Source organism: Siphateles boraxobius, unplaced genomic scaffold, assembly GCF_051911475.1.
Source record: "Siphateles boraxobius isolate OS27281-9 unplaced genomic scaffold, OSU_SipBor_1 5, whole genome shotgun sequence".
NCBI lineage: Eukaryota > Metazoa > Chordata > Actinopteri > Cypriniformes > Leuciscidae > Siphateles > Siphateles boraxobius.
The window spans coordinates 29,050,301-29,071,254 of NW_027509141.1; the positions used below are offsets into that span (position 1 = coordinate 29,050,301).

The 20,954-nt window shown below is 39.0% G+C and overlaps 1 protein-coding gene across 3 annotated transcripts in view; it reads left to right on the forward strand.

Moving 5' to 3' along the window:
• diaph3 (diaphanous-related formin 3) overlaps positions 1-20,954 on the forward strand; it is a 388,621-nt gene that overhangs the window by 235,738 nt on the left and 131,929 nt on the right. For all 3 annotated transcript variants that reach the window (XM_077203763.1, XM_077203765.1, XM_077203764.1), the window contains one exon: positions 19,030-19,125. In XM_077203763.1, the coding sequence (XP_077059878.1) occupies positions 19,030-19,125 (96 nt within the window). The remainder of the gene's footprint in view (positions 1-19,029; positions 19,126-20,954) is intronic.

Below are 20,954 nucleotides of genomic sequence, written 5' to 3' on the forward strand. Positions count from 1 at the left end.
CAATGTAATCCTCCAGTTGGTCCAGTTCCGAGTTGAAATCCAGGTTTTAAGTTAGGGTTAACGCGGGTGATGTTGTAAAGAAAAAAAAAAAAAAATACAAAGTTTGTTTGTCTTATCTAGCAGCGGCGCGCTGCCATGTTGAATTTCGCACCCAACGCGCACACACACACACTACGTCAGTACGTCAGTACGTCATCACGTCATCCCTTAATAGTAGCGTAATAATTCTGACTAAAATATACTGTAGATGTTGCTAAAATACTTCTTGTTGGAGACAATAAATGTGCCATATGTGGAATTTTAAACCTACAAGTATATTTATATGAAAGGCACCATTATAATGGGGTCACCAAATGCAGGCTAAAATAATTAGTGGTTTTATTTTCATTTTTAGTTTAGTCTTTCGTTATTTTAAAAACGAAGTTTTTAGATTGTAATGTTACAATTTTAGAATGTAATGTGATTTTAACCACCTTTTTGCACATAATATAGCCTATTGCATAGCCTACATTACATTTCCTATATTTATTTCCATATCCTTCAATTTCAACATTGTTTTGTTCTTCATATTATTTTTTTTTTTTATTGACAGCTTTTTTAGGTCATAAATGTTAAATGAATGACCAAAATAATCAGGCAAACTAATATACTTTCGTCTAATTTCGGCATTTTGAAGTGAAAATAGGCCTATGTAACGTTACTCATCACTCATGTATCAATAATTAGCTTGTCATTGTGAGGGGACAAGAAAAAATAATCCTAATGTATACAATAAATGCAGTTTAATGGAAAAGTGTTTTTCCTTCTATTTCTTTCAGGGTCAGTAAAAATATAGAAGGGGCCAGCAAAACTCTGATCTACTGGCCCTGGGGGCCAGTGGGGATTTTTTTTTATGTTGAGCCCTGATATATATATATATATATATATATTTTTTTTTTTTTTTGCTCTTTATGAACATGCGGTGACAAACTGTCATAGTAAATTCATGTATTCAAAAGAGAAACATTTGCAATGCATGTTACTACTAGGTGTACATGGGAATGTAATTACAGTCAATGTTAATGTGTATACAGGGCCAAGGAAAAAAATCTGTTCCTGTAGTTGAACGATTGAACAGTTGTGTGCCCAGACAGCACTGCCCCTACAATCTTCAGCCTAATAATGGGGTTTGAAATATTTGTTATTTCATGTTTTATCACAGTAGGGTGTGAAACTGTGAGTAGTTGTAAGACAGTGTGGTTCCTCTCATTCTTTCCTTATTAATCAGCCTGTCAGACGCTAACGCCCCGGTCGATGCAGTGACGGCCCAGACTGGCCAGGGATTAAAACACTTCCACACACTCTCTCAGCACTCTGTCAACATGTGCCAGAATGTTCCACAAGACCACCGCTGCTTCAGGGGCCGTCACACTGATGACTAATGGGTAATGAAGTCCTTAAGAACCCCTGGAGTGAGCACGGCTGTCATAACTCTCTCCTGAGTGATTGGACTACAACCCTTCAAGCATTTTATCTCTGCCAGTGAAGAATGGTTTGTTTCAAAGTCACTCATGCAGACACAGCTGGACATCTGAGGCTTTGACCTGATGTTGGCTGTTTGCTTGCTGATTATTTTAATCAACCGCAATCAAAAAGCAACTTAAATGTTATATATTTATTTAATTTCAGCAATGTCCTTGCCACAATACAGTTTGAATCCACAGCAATTTTTTTTAAATCAAGAAGAAATGTGTGTGGAAATTTATTTAGTTCTTTATTTATATATATATATATATATATATATATACATACTTTTCATAATAATAATTGTATGGTACTATAATTACAGTGAGATCAGTGATGTCTAAAATGGCTCTGGTGAATTGGCTTTTTTCAATGAAACATGAACAGATTCACAAATTGGTTATTAATCTGAATTGGTCTCACTCACTTAGTTAATTTATAATATAAATGAATATACTAGCTTCTAATTCAAGTTGTTTGACTTGAAATGAGCTGAGAATGTTACTGTTTTGTGTATTTTTAGGCATGTTAAAAATGCATCCAGTATCCTGTAGACAGCACTGGTGTGTCCAATAAGTTAGTGATTCTGAGTATGTAGGCTCCCTCATTCTCCCTGTCTATGTTTCTCATATTTCCAGGCCTCGAGAACAACGAGATTGCAGCTTTCTGTAGGGGAGTATAGACCTCTCAGGGTTTCAGTCTCTTAGAAGCATCCAATATACCCTACTACCTCTGGCCTTAGTCCATCAGCCGTTACACAATCAGCAGTGGCCAATTAGGAGAGCTGCTCTCGGGTAGCATAATAGCAGGCCATAGTCCAGCAGAAAGAGACGGGAAAGAATCCCAAACATATGATGAGAGCAACTGAGCTGCAGAGACAGGAGAGAGAGAAAACAACGTGTACGTTTTAAAGGCAGGCATTTTTAGAAGTGTATTTCTCCTCACTCTCACATTAGATGTGACGCTATAATTAGCTTTGTTTCTTTGAGACAATGCTGTCTAGTAGCCAGAAATAACAATCAGGTAACAGCTATTTGTACAGAGTGATGCCACAAGAAAAGGACTTAAATCTGAGAAAACAGCTCATTAAACAGGGTGGCGTTTACAATTGTGTGAGCTATAAACATTATAATAGGGTATAGCAGACAGCATATATCCTTTAGTATGATCTCAGCGGTTTGGGTGCGTGTAAGAGAGAGATATCACTGTGATTCAGCCCATTTTCTTAAGCCATACTCGCTCACTTTCATTTGTTGTTATATATGAAACTTAAATTGGACTTGCTTTATCAACAACTTCACATGCATTCACTGCGTGTGTGGAAATTAACAGGCAGAATTACCTCTAAAGCCTTTAATCTACTTTGGCTCTTTTGTTTCGGACCCCAGGGTGATAGCAGCAGGATGCTCCATTCTCACTGTCCACTCACAGACAGAATAAACCCACACACACACAGTACTGATTCTAGTGGAGCCACTCTTTCAGCAATGCATATTTTACATATCTTAAAGTAGAAAACAGGCATTTTAATTTGTAATAATGTCTCACAGTTTTACTCTTTTTTTTCTGTATTTTTGTTCAAATAAAAACAGTTTTGGATACAAAAAAAATCATAGTGATCCTAAACATTGAATTTTAGTGTATTTTGTTTTGACGTCTTTATTTTCATGTTTGTTATTTCTTTAAACTTTTAACCTCATTTTTGTTCAAGCTCATTCCTCACTTCTAGATAATGGTGTTTTTCAGTCAAACAATTATTCTGCGGTTCTATTGTTTCTTCATTTTATCCATCAATCCATCTTCATCCGCTTATCCGGGATCGGGTTGCGGGGGCAGCTGCTCCAGCAGGGGACCCCAAACTTCTCTTTCCCAAGCCACTTTAACCAGCTCTGACTGGGGGATCCCGAGGCGTTCTCAGGCCAGTGTGGAGATATAATCTCTCCACCTTGTCCTGGGTCTTCCCCGAGGTCTCCTCCCAGCAAGACGAGCCTGGAACACCTCCCTAGGCAGGCATCCTTACCAGATGCCCAAACCACCTCAACTGGCTCCTTTCGACGCAAAGGAGCAGCGGCTCTACTCTGAGCTCCTCGCGGATGGCTGAGCTTCTCACCCTATCTCTGAGGGAGACACCAGCCACCCGCCTGAGGAAACCCATTTTGACCGCTTGTACCCGCGATCTCGTTCTTTCGGTCATGACCCAGCCTTCATGACCATAGGTGAGGGTAGGAACAAAAATTGACCGGTAGATCGAGAACTTTCCCTTACGACTCAGCTCTCTTTAGGAGCTTTTTTTTAGGATATTGAGGATTTAGGAGTTCCTCAAAGTGTTCCTTCCACCGCCCAATTACCTGCTAAGTTGAGGTCAATAGAGTCCCATCCCTACTGTACACTGCTTGGATGGTTCCCCGCTTCCCCCCCCTGAGGTGGCGGACAGTTCTCCAGAAGCACTTTAGTGCCGACCGAAAGTCCTTCTCCGAACTTCTTCCACACCCGCTGCTTTGCATCTGCCACAGCAGAGGCTGCAGCCCTTCGGGACTGTCTGTACTTTGCAACCGCCTCCGGAGTCCTCCGAGACAACAAATCCTGGAAAGGCCTCCTCCTTCAGTCAGATGGCTTCCCTGACCACCGATGTCCACCATGGTGTTCGAGGGTTACCGCCCCTTGAGGCACCTAAGACTTTGAGACCACAGCCTCCCGCTGCGGCTTCAGCAATAGAAGCTTTGAACATTGCCCACTCAGGTTCAATGTCCCCAACATCCGCAGGGATGCCAGAAAAGCTCTGCCAGAGGTGTGAGTTGAAGATCTTGCGGACAGGGGCCTCCTCCAGACGTTCTCAGTTCACCCACATTACCCGTTTGGGTTTACCGGGTTTGTCTAGATTCTTCCCCCACCCCCTGACCCAACTCACCACCAGATGGTGATCAGTTGACAGCTCCGCCCCTCTCTTCACCCGAGTGTCCGAAACATGCGGCTTCAAATCAGATGAAATGATTACAAAATCGATCATCGATCTTCGGCCTAGGGTACTCTGGTACCACGTACACTTATGAGCATCCTTATGTTCAAACATGGTGTTCGTTATAGACAATCCATGACTAGAACAGAAGTCTAACAACAAACATCCACTCGGGTTCAGATCAGGGGGGCAGTTCTTCCCAATCACGCCTCTCCAGATATCTCCATCATTGCCTACATGCGTGTTGAAGTCTCCCAGTAGAACTATGGAGTCCACCACTGGAGCCCCATACAGAAGGTCTCCAATTTAGGGTCTCCAAGAAGGTCAAATATTCTGAACTGCATTTGGTGCATATGCTGAAACAACAGTCAGAGTTTTCCCCCCCAAACCTCGAAGGCGTAGGGAGGCGACCCTCTCTTTCACCGAAGTAAACTCCAACGTGGCAGCGCTCAGCCGGGGACTTGTGAGTATCCCCACACCCGCCCAGCGCCTCACACCCTGGGCAACTCCAGAGAAGAATAGGGTCCATCCCCTTTCAAGGAGTAGGTTCCAGAACCGAGACTGTGCGTGGAGGTCAGCCCCACCAGATCTAACTGGTAGCGCTCCATCTCCCGCACAAGTTCCGGCTCCTTCCCCCACAGAGAGGTGACGTTCCACGTCCCCAGAGCCAGCCTCTACCGCCCGGGTCTGGTCCGTCGTGGCCCCTGACCTTCACTGCCACCCAAGTGGTAGCGCACCCGACCCCTGTGGATCCTCCTATGGATGGTGGGTCCAAAGGATGGAGAGGGGGTTGCCACGTTGCTTTTTCGGGCTGTGCCCGGCCGGGCTCCGTGGCAAACCCAGCCACCAGGTGCTCGCCGGCGAGCCCTCCCTCTGGGCCTGGCTCCAGACGGGGGCCCCGGGCTTCCTCCGGGCAGGGTCTCCCCTCCTCCTCCTCATTTTTTTCATGGGGGTTTTTGATGAACCATTCTTAGTCTGGACCCTCACCTGGAACCAGTTTGCCTTGGGAGACCCTACCTGGAGCACTAGGCTCCAGAAAACACAACCTCCATGCTCACAGGGGCACGCAAACCTCTCCACCACGGTAAGGTGATGGTTCCCGGAGAGGTTCTTCATTTTATTTATTTTTTAATCATGAGTGTCCATTTAGATACTCTTAATTGACAGTCACATCAGAGACTGAGTGAGGTTTAAATGAAGACCTTGTTTTAGTAATCACAGAGAAATGAACCTAATGATGAGATGAATGATCGTTCCAGCTGAAAGCATTTGAGGTCAGGTAAAGTGGAGATTACAAGGTCATTTATTGCAAAAATTACTATGAAAATGGTTCAAATGTAGGATATGAACCTAGAATTCAATTGACATAGAATAATTTCTCTTCATGTAAATTTTTTCATGTTTCAGGTTAAAGTTTGTTGTAAATTTGTGTATGACCTAATTTGTTTGCAAATTAATTACATGACTTTTTATTGCACTGTTTCGTCGGAGATGTGTGAGGGGTTTATGTTCACATTTTGTGTGTGTGTGCGCGCGCGCAAAGCAAATGATAGAGTAGAGGTCAAAGAGGTTAGCAGGAGTCTTAGCAGGTGTTGATTAGTCAGAGAGGATCATGTGTAATGGAGCTTAGATTGATGTTGATGTTGAGTGATAAATGATGAGCCATGTGTTCTTTTGTGTGTGTGTGTGTGTGAAGGCAAACAGTGAGATTAGACAGTGAAGGATATACTTCTGATCACATACACCATAATGAAGCTCTTTCTCATCTGCCTTTCTCTCTCTTAGAATGTGAAGCGCAGCATCACCGTTCCTCCCTTTTTTGCTCTTTTCCTTATTTTCTAATATCCTTTTCTGTTTCCCTCTCTCTCTTTCTGTTTGCTGGAGTCTCGTAATAAAAGCAGCACAATTTATTTACAATTTGTCGTATGAGGCTCTTACATCAGCAGCGTAATGTAGCGGCTCGTTTAAAATACATTTGCAGCCGCGACTTTATTTTGCAAAGATGATTTTTCATCCATGCTTCGTCCTTTTCCTTTTTGCAATGAGGAATTGATAATAGACCTGTTTTCCCTCTCATCCACTTATCTCGCACCCTGATGGAAAGAATGAAATAAAGGGGGGAAAACAGGATGAAATGTTTTTTTTTTAACGCTCTCTTTGTGTGTTTTTATGCATGTAGAAAATGTGCATTAACGCTGTGGAGAGAATTTTAGTCCTTTGAGCGATCACACGGCTCTTGCAGGTGAGGCATGCTATTATTCTGCCATGGTTGAAACTTTTACTCCAAAACCATATCCAACTTATTCTTGATATATATATATATATATATAGAGAGAGAGAGAGAGAGAGAGAGAGAGAGAGAGAGAGAGAGAATAGAGGAACAATATATTTATTTTTATTTGATTTTAAATATTTAATTTAATTTTATTTTTTTAGCTTTGCTTAATATTATATTTAATTTAATATAGCATAACAATAGTTTGAGATCAAACAATAATTGAACGACCCTCTGCTATAGCACCTCGGGCTTCTTGTTGAAGTGCACAGAGATTTGTATAAATGTGATGAAAGTGCTTTTGTATAAGTATGGGGAAAGTAATCTTGAAAATTTGACAGACAAACCTCTCTGAACTCTGTTTTGCATGTAGGGCTGTAACGATTCCTTGATCAAAGTTGAGTAAAAGTTATGTTTATATTAGTTTATATAATTTATTTTATATGGTGTATTTTAACAGCGTCGTTGATAAAACCCCTTATGATTACTTAGATACTTTTTTGAACAAATAATTATTGCTTGTTATATATTTAGGTAACACTTTACAACAAGGTTCGTTGGTTAACATCAGTTAATGTATTAACCAACATGAACTAACAATGAACGATACATTTGTAACTGTATTTATTAATCTTTGTTAATGTTAGTTTCATTTTTTTGTTCATGTTAGTTCACAGTACATTAATGGTAACAACCTTTGATTTTAATAATGTATTAGTAAATGTTGAAATTAATATTAACTAAGATTAATAAATTCTGTAGAAATATTGTTCATTCTTAGTATACTAACTAAGGTAGTTAACTAATGTTAACTAAGGAACCATATTGTAAAGTGTTACCTATTTGTATTTTTAAATAATTTTAAAAGCTGTTATTCGCTTGGATCTATTTTTATTACCACAATTTTTTATCCGATTAATCGATGTAATAATCAGAATACCCGACTACTAAAATAATCGATAGCTACAGCCCTAATTGCATGTGCAAGTGTTGATTTTTGAATATGTGTTTGACTCAATGTTTTTCTGTAGACTGAATTTTAGATTCACAGTTTTTCACCTCCCGTTTTTTCAGTTTGTCTACCTTCCATCTGGAATCTCAAGTCTCTCCTAATTCAGACCACAAACTGCACATCCTGTTTCTCAACTAAACTTTAAACTTGCCAAACGAGATAGAAGTCTGCCTGGGTGGACAGAGCAACTGAAAAGAGAGATGACAGGACAGTGTGAGGAGAAACAGAATCCCATGGATGACAGTTGGAGATGGGCGAATATACCATGAGATACAGTGCAAAGAATCTGAGCGAGATGGATAGAGGAGGAGAGTGTTTAATTAGTGTTGGGTTTTTCTGTAACTTTACAGGCCTTTTCTGTTGCCAGGTCTTTTGATGACTGTCTCCCTGCGGTCCCGTCTTATTACCCGTACAAATCTCTACAAATACTGCAGCATTATTGGAAATACACACAATTGAGCCTGCCAGCTCTGCCACCAAATCACCAATCATAAATATGCACTTTATCATGATAATCATTGCATGTCTCCTCATTTCATTTGCACAGATGGTTTAATCTCTTTTTAATGTGGGCTTTAGTGAGGATTCTTGAAAATGCCAGAGAGACCCGTACTGAGCATTCATGCGATTCACAGAGCCAGCAACTGTTACCAAAGTTTCTCATTTGTTATTTAAAAGTGCATGCTTGTTTTGTTGTTTGCAGATGCGTTCGTCTAAAGCAACTTCCATATCAGAGCTTAGCACACTAGCTTAACACACATGCACCCATTACAACTTTCATAGTTATTTCTTTGTACGTGTCTGTATAAGTTTAATGGTCTGATTACTAATGCTTTTGCCCATATGCTGACTATGGAAAAAGACAAAGATTGATGTTGGTGAAATGAACACTAGCTCGGCATCACAGTATTGATGCTGCTGTAACATTGCTGTAATGTTGTGGTATGGTTAAGCAGTCCTTGATCAGACGGGCTGGAACACTGGAGGCAGTCTCATGGGCCGACAGCCCATCCCTCATTCCCTTTCAATCCTTGTTTATTTTATCTCCCATTCTCTTTAACACAACGCTGAGAGACATACAGAGAGAGAGACAGAGGGAGATTTGGAAGGTGGGGAAGATGATAAAATGTCATTTTTCTAGATCATCATCACTCTTGTTCTCCTCTTCTGTCAGAAATCAGATTGTTATGCTATTTATTGAGAATATTATTTTGTGCCTGATTTGGTGAGGGAAGGAGGGAGGGAATTTTGTCTAGGATGTCAATTGGCCCAAACCCAACTGCACCAAATACTCAAAGTGCTTCTTATACTGAACAGTATATACATACTAAATACTGCCTGTATTGTGGAAAAGTACAAAATAGAGCATATTTCATCAGTCGGAACCTTCATCGTAATAACGTGAATGTCTGTTTATCTCTGCAATAGTTTTACACGTATTATAGTTCTTTTTTTTTTCATTTATTATATCATATAAAAAATCGATTTTTTAAAGCTAAAGTTAATTTTTAAATAATTTGCATATTAGTATTTTACATTTATGCATTTGGCAGATATTTTTTGCTCAAAGTGACTTAAATTGTATTATGGGTATACATTTCATCAATATATGCATTCCCTAGGAATATAACCCATGACCTTGCAATTGCTAGCGCCATGCTCTACATGATTAAAGGATATAAGAGAAAATACAAGTCATCACATTGGACATGAATGAAGTATACTGCATTGCATTGTGGGATAGCACAGTTTTATCTCAGAAATAATTTTTAAATTACATCAATTTTTTATATTTAAAAAATATTGATTTATTGATTTATTTTAAAAGTCTTTTGAAGTTTTAGTATCACATCAGTCAAGAAAATATTTACTACTGTGAATTCAAGTCATCACACTGGACATGGAAGGTCAAGTTTATTGCAACTTTAACTTTCAACTTTGATTTATTTATATTGCACATTTAATAACCATATTTTTGCCCAAAGTGCTCCACAGTTATTGCATTGCATTATAGGCTAGCACTATGTACTTGTTTTACACTGCACAACTTGTCAAGTTTATTTTCTCATCCAGGTATTCTGTGCATACAGAAACATTGTAGTTTGCACAGTATTCATGCTATAGACTCCAAAAATAGTGTATTATGCAGCATGCTAGTAAGCTGTTTAGCTTACACCCTATATTTGCATGTGAGATACTTTGGTATTGACCCGCTCGTCTGCATCACTACCTGTCCTTCATTAGATGTATATAGTCATCGTGGCATTTGGAGACACCATGTTAGACCATTTCATGTCAGTTGCCCTTTCATTAGCGATCTAAATGTTAATTGATGGGGTTAATGACTTCTCACTACAAGTGTGTGTGGCAGGACTCACTGAATTGGCGTTTTCGCTCCAACTCTGCTCACCAGGCAAACCAAGTACTCTTTCAAAGAGCTTTTAGTGACTTTTGCTTGGCCTTTTATGTGCCCTTTTAATATGGTGACAGTGTAGTACATAGCATTTGAAAAATTACCTGTCTGAAAGACCTTTAAACCACTGTTATTTGTCTACATCAAGATGTATTTTTCTGGTTAATATTAATCAGCTGCATAAGTATTGTTGTAGAATCTATAGGTTTATGGGCACATGATGGTGTTCAAAAATTTGAATTGAGTGCTGCAAGAATGAGTCCTAAAACCCAGACGTGATTTAGCTTTTTTGCACTTCTGGGTTTGTGTCCCAAACTTTTGAATGTGTTTTTGGTTAAGTGTGTGAAACAAGGTCTGTGGTTAACACAAGCTCAATATATTTTCCCATTTTATTCTATGCAAAAAAAAAAAAAAAAAGTAGTGGCTAAATGGGACTACAGAGATTGCCGACGACATTAAAAGCCATCCCACTGAACATTTATTCTAATCACTGGTTCACTTTAACAGTCTTATTGTGTTTATGCTTGCACGCTTGCAAACTATTCTAACGGAAACTTTCCAACTTGTAGATTTTAATTAAAGATGAAAATTGTCTGTAGCATAGTGGTTGTGAAATTGAAGTCATGTGACCGTTTGTAGCCACCCTTTCGCTTTATACTTTTGGCGATTTGTACTTGGTTTAAAATGAATTTTATTCCAACCCCTGTGTGACAAATCTGTCTGATCGTCACCGCTGGGGGAGCAGCACTGGCATGCACACACAAACACACTTGCATACATTCCCCATTCACTCTTCATTCCCCTTCCTCACCTGCTGTTTTCGCAACGCGGGTGCACACACCGGTCCGATGGCTCACGGACATTTCTCTACACCACATTTCCTTTCAGTCCAGTCGCATACCCAATCATTTCACACACAGACACACACATTGTCCGCGTCTTGTGTTTTGTATGGGATTAGTCGGACTTAAATGCTGCGTTGTGCCGCCAAAGCCAGTGAAACCATTGTCTTGTAATTGGGGGAGGGGTTACATGTGATTTATGTGTTTCGTATTTACGTGTTTCTGTGTTGTTAATAGTGATGAATAAATTTATTTGATAATTACCAGTGAGAATTATAGTTTAATGTTGATTGATGAACGTTTTTGTGTGTATAATGTAACGGGTAAGAACTTAAATATATATTTACCTGTCAATGGGTGTTTGCCAAAGAAGGCGGAGTCTGGCCTATAAAAAGGGAGGCCAGACTCACAATCAGGAGTTTTTAACCAAGTCAGAGCGAGAGTGCAACTGCGGTGCCTCAAGGAAACCTTTGTGTACTGTGGATACGGTTTGGAGAGTTTTTCGTCTTTATTTTTTATTTTTTTTGGTACTTTTTAGATTTTTGTGTGCACCTGGATATATACTTCACTGTGGACTGTCTTTCTTATTGGCACTGTAAATAAATGACACCTTGTACGTGAGTGCTCTGCGAGTAAGCCAGAGACCCCAGTTAGTTTTTTTTTTTTTTTTTTTTTTTTTTTTTTTTGGATGAACCACTCATTAAATTCTTTACAACCTTTGAATTCCCATTCAAAGGCAGGGAAAACACAATCCTTAGACACTTTAAGGAGGCCACAGTATGATAAATTTATTAGCCATATACTCAAGCAGTTAAAGTCTCAGAGAAGGCTGTTACACACTTTGGTGTTGTGTGCTTCTGAGAGACGGCACCATGAATCATGCATCATCTGACTTGTATATGTGTTTAGTGTGCTTGTGTGTGTGTAATGAATGGGTGTAGTTTTGATGGCACGGCTGTTAGTCATGATGAGCTGATCAATACTGCATATCTTTATCCCACACACACTTGCTTTCTATTCTTTCTCTAGAAGAGGGGTGATACAGATGGGATGGCTAGATGGAGGGGCTGTGAGAGGGCCAAACTTTCGGATCGATATTCGAGCTGCGCATGGAATCTGTGCTTTCAGAATTCACATTCACATATCTGTACATCACAGGTTTCAAATGATCAAACAGAGCATGTTGTCATGCATTTCATTTGTTACGTCTTTCAGCACTTGAGTTGGTCTTTGAGATCCTCATCTGACATACAGGATAAATCAGTCAATTTGTTCCAATTACATCAAGAACATGAATCTTTAACGACCATCTTCCATCTTGCCAACTGATTACAATTATTTCTTTAGTGTTTTACTTTCTCAAGTTTTAGCCATTTCACATTTTGCCAAATCTAATGTATCCGCTCCAGAGTTTTAGCATAATTAACAGTTAATTGTGGAATATAATGAGAAATCGTGTCTTTACTTCCTCTTCGTTACTTCAGGCTCATTTTACTGTTTCTGTCTAATTTTCTGTTGTTTTTCTGGCTCTTACTGTCTTTTTCTGTTGGCTGCTGTCTCTGATTATATTATTTGCATTCTTGTTCTCTTTTCTACTTTCTACCTTCTCTCTCAACTCACTAAAGTGTCTGAGGAGAGTGAACCTGCGGAAGAGCCATCCAAGTACAGTAAGTGTGTGTGTGAGCCAGTAGGAGAGCAAAGTTTTTCTGCATGTGGCCCCTCCCTCACAACACAAGCTCCTCCCACATGGTGACCCCACCCTTTGGCTGTTTAAAAGAAGACCGAGACAACCAGCACTATCTTTAATTAGTAATACTCATTAGCACTCTTCTGAAACCTTGTGAGCTGACTTGTTGTCTGCTTGCCTACATACAGTAGACAACTGCCTTCTTAGTAGGCATCCATGACTGAGATGGAACCATTGCATAAACGCACACAATCAATCAAAGGTTTGGGCTCTGTAAGAATGAGGATCAACAAAGATACATTAAATTCCTTCAACGATACATTAGATTAAAAATGACAGTAAAGACATTTCTAATATATTTAGCAACACAACTGTTTTCAACAATTGTAATGTTTCTTGAGCACAAATCGGCAAATTAGAATGATTTCTGAAGGATCATGTGACGTTAAGACTGGAGTAATGGATTTTAAAATATTTAAAAATAGAAAACTTATTTTAAGTGGTAATGTTTCACAAAATTTACTGTTTTACGGTGTTTAAGATTACATAACCACATCCTTGGTGAGCATAAGATAATTATTTCACAAACATTAAATAATCTTACTGACCCCAAACTTTGTCTTTTCCACTAAAACAAGAAATGTTGCCTTAGGTTGACCAAAAGGTTTCACATTTGCCCTTGCATTGCACTCTCTGTAGGTAATTGACTAGTTTGGAACATAGTTAATCACTGTATAACCTGTGGAGCCTGTAGAAGTGCTGTGTAGTCACTTTGACTTTCTATTGCAATCACTAGCCGCGTTTCCTCTGTCGGGCCAAAAGCGGGCGTGCTAGTGCGTGCCAGGGCCAGTCGCGTTTACACTGTTACTTCCGGCCTTGATCGGGCTCTGTTGCTTCTTCCGTTGGTCAACGGCCAGGGTTTTGATCAGACAAATCATAAAGGCTATCACAATCATGTTTTTATTTGATCTGTCAGTAGCCTACCTCTCGTCTCTTTATACCGTACTGTCTGATATGCATATTTAGCTCGGCATATGTCATAAAATAAAGCAACTCCGGTTTTTCGAGAGCTTCCTATGTTTTTCTGACTGAAAATAGGCCTATAACTGTATTGGGAGAGAGTGTCATAAACCTCCTTAGGTCGTATTTTTGATGGCATATTTATAGAAATGATCATTCTTTCTAAATGGGATGTAAATAGCTATGTCCTGTAGCAAGTAAACTGAAACAGACGCTACTGAATAAGTCCGTCCTCTTTGTTTTGTGAAATAACGGTAAACTACTTTATTTCTGTGTGACTAATGTGCAATTCATTATGATCAATGAATCACTTTTTATTGTAAACCTGTGGTAAAACATCGATGCTTGGGTTTTAAATCTTCAAGTAGCCTACACAACAAAATGCCAGCAAACGGTTTCTTTTATCATGTTCCTTTTGCGATCTCGCTGTTTCCAGTGATTTCTTTCTGATTAGTTTTCTGATAAAACTTCCATTTGTGAAATGATTGATTTGTGTGACATTGTTGCAGAGAGGCGTGTTACGGCCGTGTATTAGTGAAGCGCTGTGAAGCTTCTGGCCCGACAGTGGAAACACAGCATGGTTTTGTGCTCCGTGCTACTGGCCTGAGGCTTTTAAAGCCTTGGCTCGCACTGGCCTGGCAGTGGAAACACGGCTACTGTCATCTCTATGTGTGAGTGTATAAGGCAGACTCATGCTGGTTTAGCTATATGCATCTGGGCTAGCTGTTTGTATGAATAGGTCTCCTTTCCTGTAGATTAACCCCGCTCCTGTGTTTTTCGAGCCGGTATCCAGACAGCCGTGTTAATTAGTGCACAAGACAATTATGCACTTCTCTCCGGAGACCTGCGTTTACTTCTCTTAATCTGGTGTTATAAATAATTAAACTTGTATTGAAACCCCCTGCTTTCCATCTGCTCATCTCTTTTCTCTTTTTTCTTTTCTCCATGTCTCTCACTGTCTTTTTTTTCCGAGAACTGAAGAGGGAGCTGTGTAACCTGTTAGTCACTGACCTCTGCGTTGGCTCTTTTGTTTTGTTGGTTTTAAAAGCCACATGAATGTAGAGTAGACTATATCAAAATTATTTTATTCACTTTCTGAAAATCTCCATGCATGGAAGGCTAAATATGTACAGTTGAAACTGTGTGTGTGCGCACAGGACAGTGAGAGTGTGACCTCATTTACCACAGTCATCATAGCTGTGTGGCTCTAATCTCATTCTTCACAGTTGTCTTGTCAAATACCAATCCCCTTACTCACTCAGCATGACCATTACACACTCATTGGCTGTGCTGCAAAATGTTATGAGCTACCTAGACAGTATTTTGGACATTGTAGTAATGTTCAAATTGAATCTACCTGCTTAGACAGCTTTTTGTTGATATCCAAGATAGCTACCTAGACAGTGTTTTTGGGCATCATAGACAGTGTTTTTGGTGCATCCGCACCACCAGTAGGTACTCTGAAGTGACATAAACCGGCCAACAGCAAAGTCATTTAAGTGCTGCATTCAACAACGTCAATAACTACGTAGTCTAAAGGTTGTGAAGTGCCTGGACTTCGGTGTCGGTCCATCGACCCGTTTACCATGTTTGTAGAATGTGTGGAGTAAGTATATGGCGGGTGCCGGTGTTTCATATGACATGCTTTCGGCCAGTTAATGTACACTTGCGTCACTGGTAGTTCCTATTGTGCTGGTTTGACCCTACTCAGAAGTAGAAGTTAATTTATTCCCCCCAAAAGGCGTTCCTAAAACTAAAATTGCTCCCAGTTCCTGTGGTGCAAACACCCCTAAAAGCGGGTACTTCTGCCAATAGTTATAGGAACTATGGAAACATTCCTCCAGTGCAAAAGCCCCTATAGATCTATTTACATTGAAGCAACCTATCTAACATTGTTTTGAGCATTATGGCCATTTAAAAGTTTGCCGTTTTCCATTTGGCACAAATTACATCACTCTCCTTCTCTCTCGTCAACAATCAAACATGTTTGCAGTGCCATACTACTCATCATCTGACCCCAAGAGTTCAACTTATCATAGAACCCCACAGGTCCTCATTAAAGGTATTGTAGGTAGAAATCCACAAAAATACTTTTTGTCCAAATTTGTTTAAACTGTCTTTATATATCAATGCATAATTAAAATGTAAGTACTCTGGAAAAGAAATTATAAAAATCGAGTGTCTGTAGTCCTCTCAGGACTTCAATAAACACAGCTCATTATTCCATTAACTCCCACCCCCTCCCTTCTCGGCTCCTTCCAAAGCCACGCCCCCAAAACAAATGAACGCGCGACCCCGGCCGTTCGCTCAGCTGGAAGAGTCGGACGCGTTTACCAGCTGTACCAGATGTAGTGACATCATGTCAGAATCACAAGTAATAAAATAACTAACTTTATCAGTATGAATATAAACAATTAACATGGCTGTTAGTACTCACTATCCAGCTCGCATATCGATACTGGTAAAGTTTAAAATATTTGACTAGCTCGTAACGGAATCAAACTCAATATAAGGCAAAGCTATAAATAGCTTCATTGATACACGTTTGCCGTTACTATCAGTTAAACTGCGATGAAGGTGAATTTTTAAGATTCATAACATAAGATTGTTTACAGATAAACTGAGTAACATACACTCAAACACCTTCTCACAACTGCATTGCAGACCCAAGATAATATAACACACACACACAACATATATTGTATAGCACATACAGATAAAACATAAAGACATAGGTAAACATATGTAGAGCATATAACAACAAACCAAACGTGAAAAAACGGAGCAGGTAGAGTTCACGGTGAAAATAGGAACAAAGTTTAGGCAGAGGGTAAAGCTAGGTATAAAAATAGATCCCCTAAACTTTTTAACCTAAAGTTAGATTTGGCGAAATTAAACAAAACAGCTTTCAACTGCAGATAGGCCTATTGCTTATTTATCGTCTCAACCCTGGCTCACTAACAGTAACGTTATACTAGTCGACACCAAAGTTACACTGTCATAGCTAAGCCAGTACCGTTAGTTATGCTACGTAACGTTAGGTAGCTATATTAGGTAGCTACGTGTGCTAATGATACATGCTTCATGAAAAAATAAATGCCCTCAAAATGAAAACAGCAAGATTACCTGTCCAGCAGAAATAAAGCCATCATGGAGTCACTTTTCAGCCCCTTGAGATCCCTCAGTAGTCGCCGACGCTGGAAAGCCACGCCGATATTGACTCTCGTATGATTTCTTTATTTATCCAAAGACTTTTTGTTCATAGCCTTTTCAAATACTGTCTTCCTTTTTTTAACTTTTCTGACTTCGCTGCCTCTACAGTATATGCAGGTAACGTTACTGAGAATTTTGACTGTTCTTTCTCTGCTATAATTGTTATTACTAGCTTCCGTGCCTCTTCAAACGGGTGCGCGCATTTGGGCTCCTCCTGTATCAGCAGAGGTGGTATCCATGGTAGCGAGGGAGAGTGACAGTCGCCCCAGCCAATCATTTCTTTCGTCCCGAATGGAATAATGAGCTGTGTTTATTACAGTCCTGAGAGAACTACAGACACTCGATTTTTATAATTTATTTTCCAGAGTACTTACATTTTAATTATGCATTGATATATAAAGACAGTTTGAAAAAAAATGGAAAAAGTATTTTTGGGGATTTCTACCTACAATACCTTTAAATGCGTTTTTCTGGAAGCTTTGCTCTTTAATTATTCAGCAGGGTTCCTGCGGATCCTTAAAGTCTTAAATTAGATTTTTAAAATTTAAGCCCATAAAAAAGTATTAAAGTCTTATTTTTACTTATGAAAGGTCTTACATTTTAGATGACACTTTGACTTAGACGTATCTAAATGGTTTCTAAATTAAAACTATCTAATTAGCGTACTATATTATATACTATATTATTTTTTATTATTTTTTTGTGGATTTGCTTGTTAACGTGAAAATTCTCATCATTCACGGCAGCATTACGTCCGTCTTCTGCACGCGAAATGAGGAGAGAAGGAGAAGAAAGTTGATAAATGTGCTTAGGAGTGTGCGATATGTATTGTCTATGATGATATTGTAATCATTGTTTTAACTATGTACGAGGCACTGCGAGCTGAATCAGTGCAGTTATAAGTATGTCCCCAATTGAGTTTGTCTTATTGTATACCATATATATACCAATATATATCATTTTATATTGTTATATTAGAATATCACATGTGTAAGAGTGCCGTTTTCCTGTGTACAATTGCAAATCGGATATTTATTTTATACAACAGTTAAATTAACAAGTTAACATTGTGAGTTACTTTTTAGACACTTTAGATACTTTTTAGTCGATATTGTTTGTTTTCCCTTTATTTCACCGACGAGAATTTCAAAATGAAACCGTAATGCAACCGACAGGATGATTTTTTTGACTGAAATCCGCGTTTTGAACGAATCATCTTTTCAACGATTCAATGAATAATCACTTGCTTTTCCTGAATGAATCAGGCGTTTGAACGGCTCCCCTCATCTCACTTATCAAAGCTAAACTGTGTAAGATTTTCTCCCGTCTAGCGGTGAAATTGTATATGACTACCAACTGAATATTTCTTTCTAGTCCCTCCCATTTGAAGGGCGTTTTAACTCCTACATTTTAATTCGTTTTAATTCTCTTTCGCTTCCTTGGTGACTCTGTTACATGTCCTTGAGAAAAGGCGTGATCCTCCATCTTCAACAGGCTTTCAAATCTGCCGGCAGTCGCGAGTAATCTCCCTCTTGTATTCGTCACGGTGCCACTGACTGTAAAAGCGCGAAAGGCGAAGCTTGAATTTCCAGGTATGTCCCTCTTTGGCTAATGTATTTTCAAGATGGAGGGGCAACATGGCTGCGCCATTCGAGCAGAATCTATTCTGAATGGCAGAGTCTACGCTTACGAGAATACTTGATTAGTTGGTGGAAGTAATTATCAACAAAACTTTGAAAATATCAAGAAATATTTTTGTCAATATTGCGCACCCCTAATGTACGGTATTCATTTTGATTTCTTCAGGTCTTAGAAAGGTCTTAAAAAGCCTTAAATTTGACTTTAAAAAGTGTGCAGCAACCCTGATTCAGTGTTTTCTGTTCAGTTGTGTTTAAGATGAAATGCTACTTTCTTTCCTACACGTGATTGACAGTAATGATGAAAAATTAAATGCAGGCTAATGTGTTCCCATCCCATTGCTGTAGCCTATTAGTCTGCTTCAAGCTTTGTGTCAGTTCTGTGACTCTGTGTTGTTCACACTGTGGTTTTTGAACATGTTTTCTGCATGCATGTTGGGTGTGGTAATAAAGTGTTATGATGGTTTTCAGCTCGACGAGAAGAGGAGGATCTGGAGGAGAAAAAACCCATCAAAAAGAGAGTTAAAGAACTGAAAGTGCTGGATCCGAAGATAGCACAGAACCTCTGTGAGTATTATCCAGTTTTTATTTTATTTATTTTATTTTGTTTTGATTAATTTTAAACATTAGATAGTGTAAAGGTGGTAAACAAACATACGCTTTTTTTCTCGAAAAAGCAACACACACACACACACACACACACACACACACACACACACACACACACACACACACACACACACACACACAAACACACACACACACACACACACACACAAACACACACACACACACACACACACACACATTAATAAAGTCAAGATGAAGTTGACGATGCTGCCTCGCGATCTTCGCAGTAGTGAATGCACCAGAGAGAAATGCACATTTCATTTCATAAGCAGAGAGCAGTCTGTTTTTTTCGTTTTGAATTGTTCTGTTTACAAGTAGACATATCAATATAGATAAATTTGATCAGGTCCGTGAATAGGCTACCTTATACGCTGAGTTTCGGTTCATTTATGAGACGCGCTCCAGTTCACGCGCTTAAATCCAGGCAATTGGTTCACGAAACATTGATTAAAATTAAGATACAATTAATACAAAACGAAATTCACTTTAAAGAAAAGCTTTGTGTGTGTAAGGTCTCTGTGAAAGTTTTAAAGCAGTCTTTTAGTGCCGCTTCAGAGCGGTCGCGTCTGTAACGGAGAACTGTCACGTCTGTAACATTGTTTTTTCCTCATAAATGCGAACACGAAAAATAAAATAAAATGAATATTTTATGTTCTGTGGAGAGCCAACCCTTCTTCATCCGATTTGCGCAGTGTAATTCACAGAATTACAAAAAAAAAATAATAATAATAATCGTTGCCTCCTAAAAGTTAAAGATTTTTTTTGTCACGCATGACTGTCTATTTCCCTAATATTAAATATAAAACGCATGTGTAGACTGATATTTTTCTAATGTCTGGACTCCTTTCAGGGAGGAGCCTATGGATAAACAGACGTTTCAATATTTTGGTATTAATGCATTTTCTGAGAATTTATATTTTTGTTTTATATAAGTTTTGACTGCAAATGTCATGTCCATAACGCTGGAATTCCCAAATTTTAAATAATTTATACTCAACTAGTTTTGTGGTGTAGGTCTACGTATTTTATAATGTTAAGTTAACTTCAGATAATACTAATAGTAATTTAAAGATGTGGTAGCATTGGATCTGGACGGTATGGATAACGCTGTGAGTTGGAAGGGGTGTGTTGCGATTCTGCAGGTTCGTGGATCTGAGTGTCGCGATTTCGGTTTCATATGACATGGCATATCCTTACAGCCCTAGTCTTTTTAGAATGTTAAGTTCTACTCCTGTATAGTTATTTTGGTGAAAGTAACTCAAAAGTAATACAGGAGTAATGTAACACATTACAATTCTGAGACAGTAATATTGTAAGGTAATGAATTACTTTTAAATAACAGTAACAAGTAATATATAATGTATTACAGTTTGGGAGTAACTTGCACAACACTGTATATAAATAATATTGTAATGTTTTAAACTTGTCTGTTCCTAGCATATGTGATGATTTTCATGCAAGTTATTTCTCTCCTGCCCTTTCTGTGAAGAAAGTTGTGGGAGTCAAACAGGTTTTCATGTGTCCGTGTCCTTTTTTTTCCTTGTATCCTTCTATATCCTTCCAGAACCTTGGGGTTCACAATAACACTTGTCTTGTGATGTTATATACAATGCATGTTGTGTCTCTCTTCCTCTTTCCTTTTCTCCTTGCACCTGTTTTTCCACACTTTGTTTTTTTCTGTCTGTCAATTGCACGCATTCACACTGATTCATTTGTTCGAGTGTCTCCGTGGCAATAAGCAGAGTTCTGTACTGAGAGGGGAATGG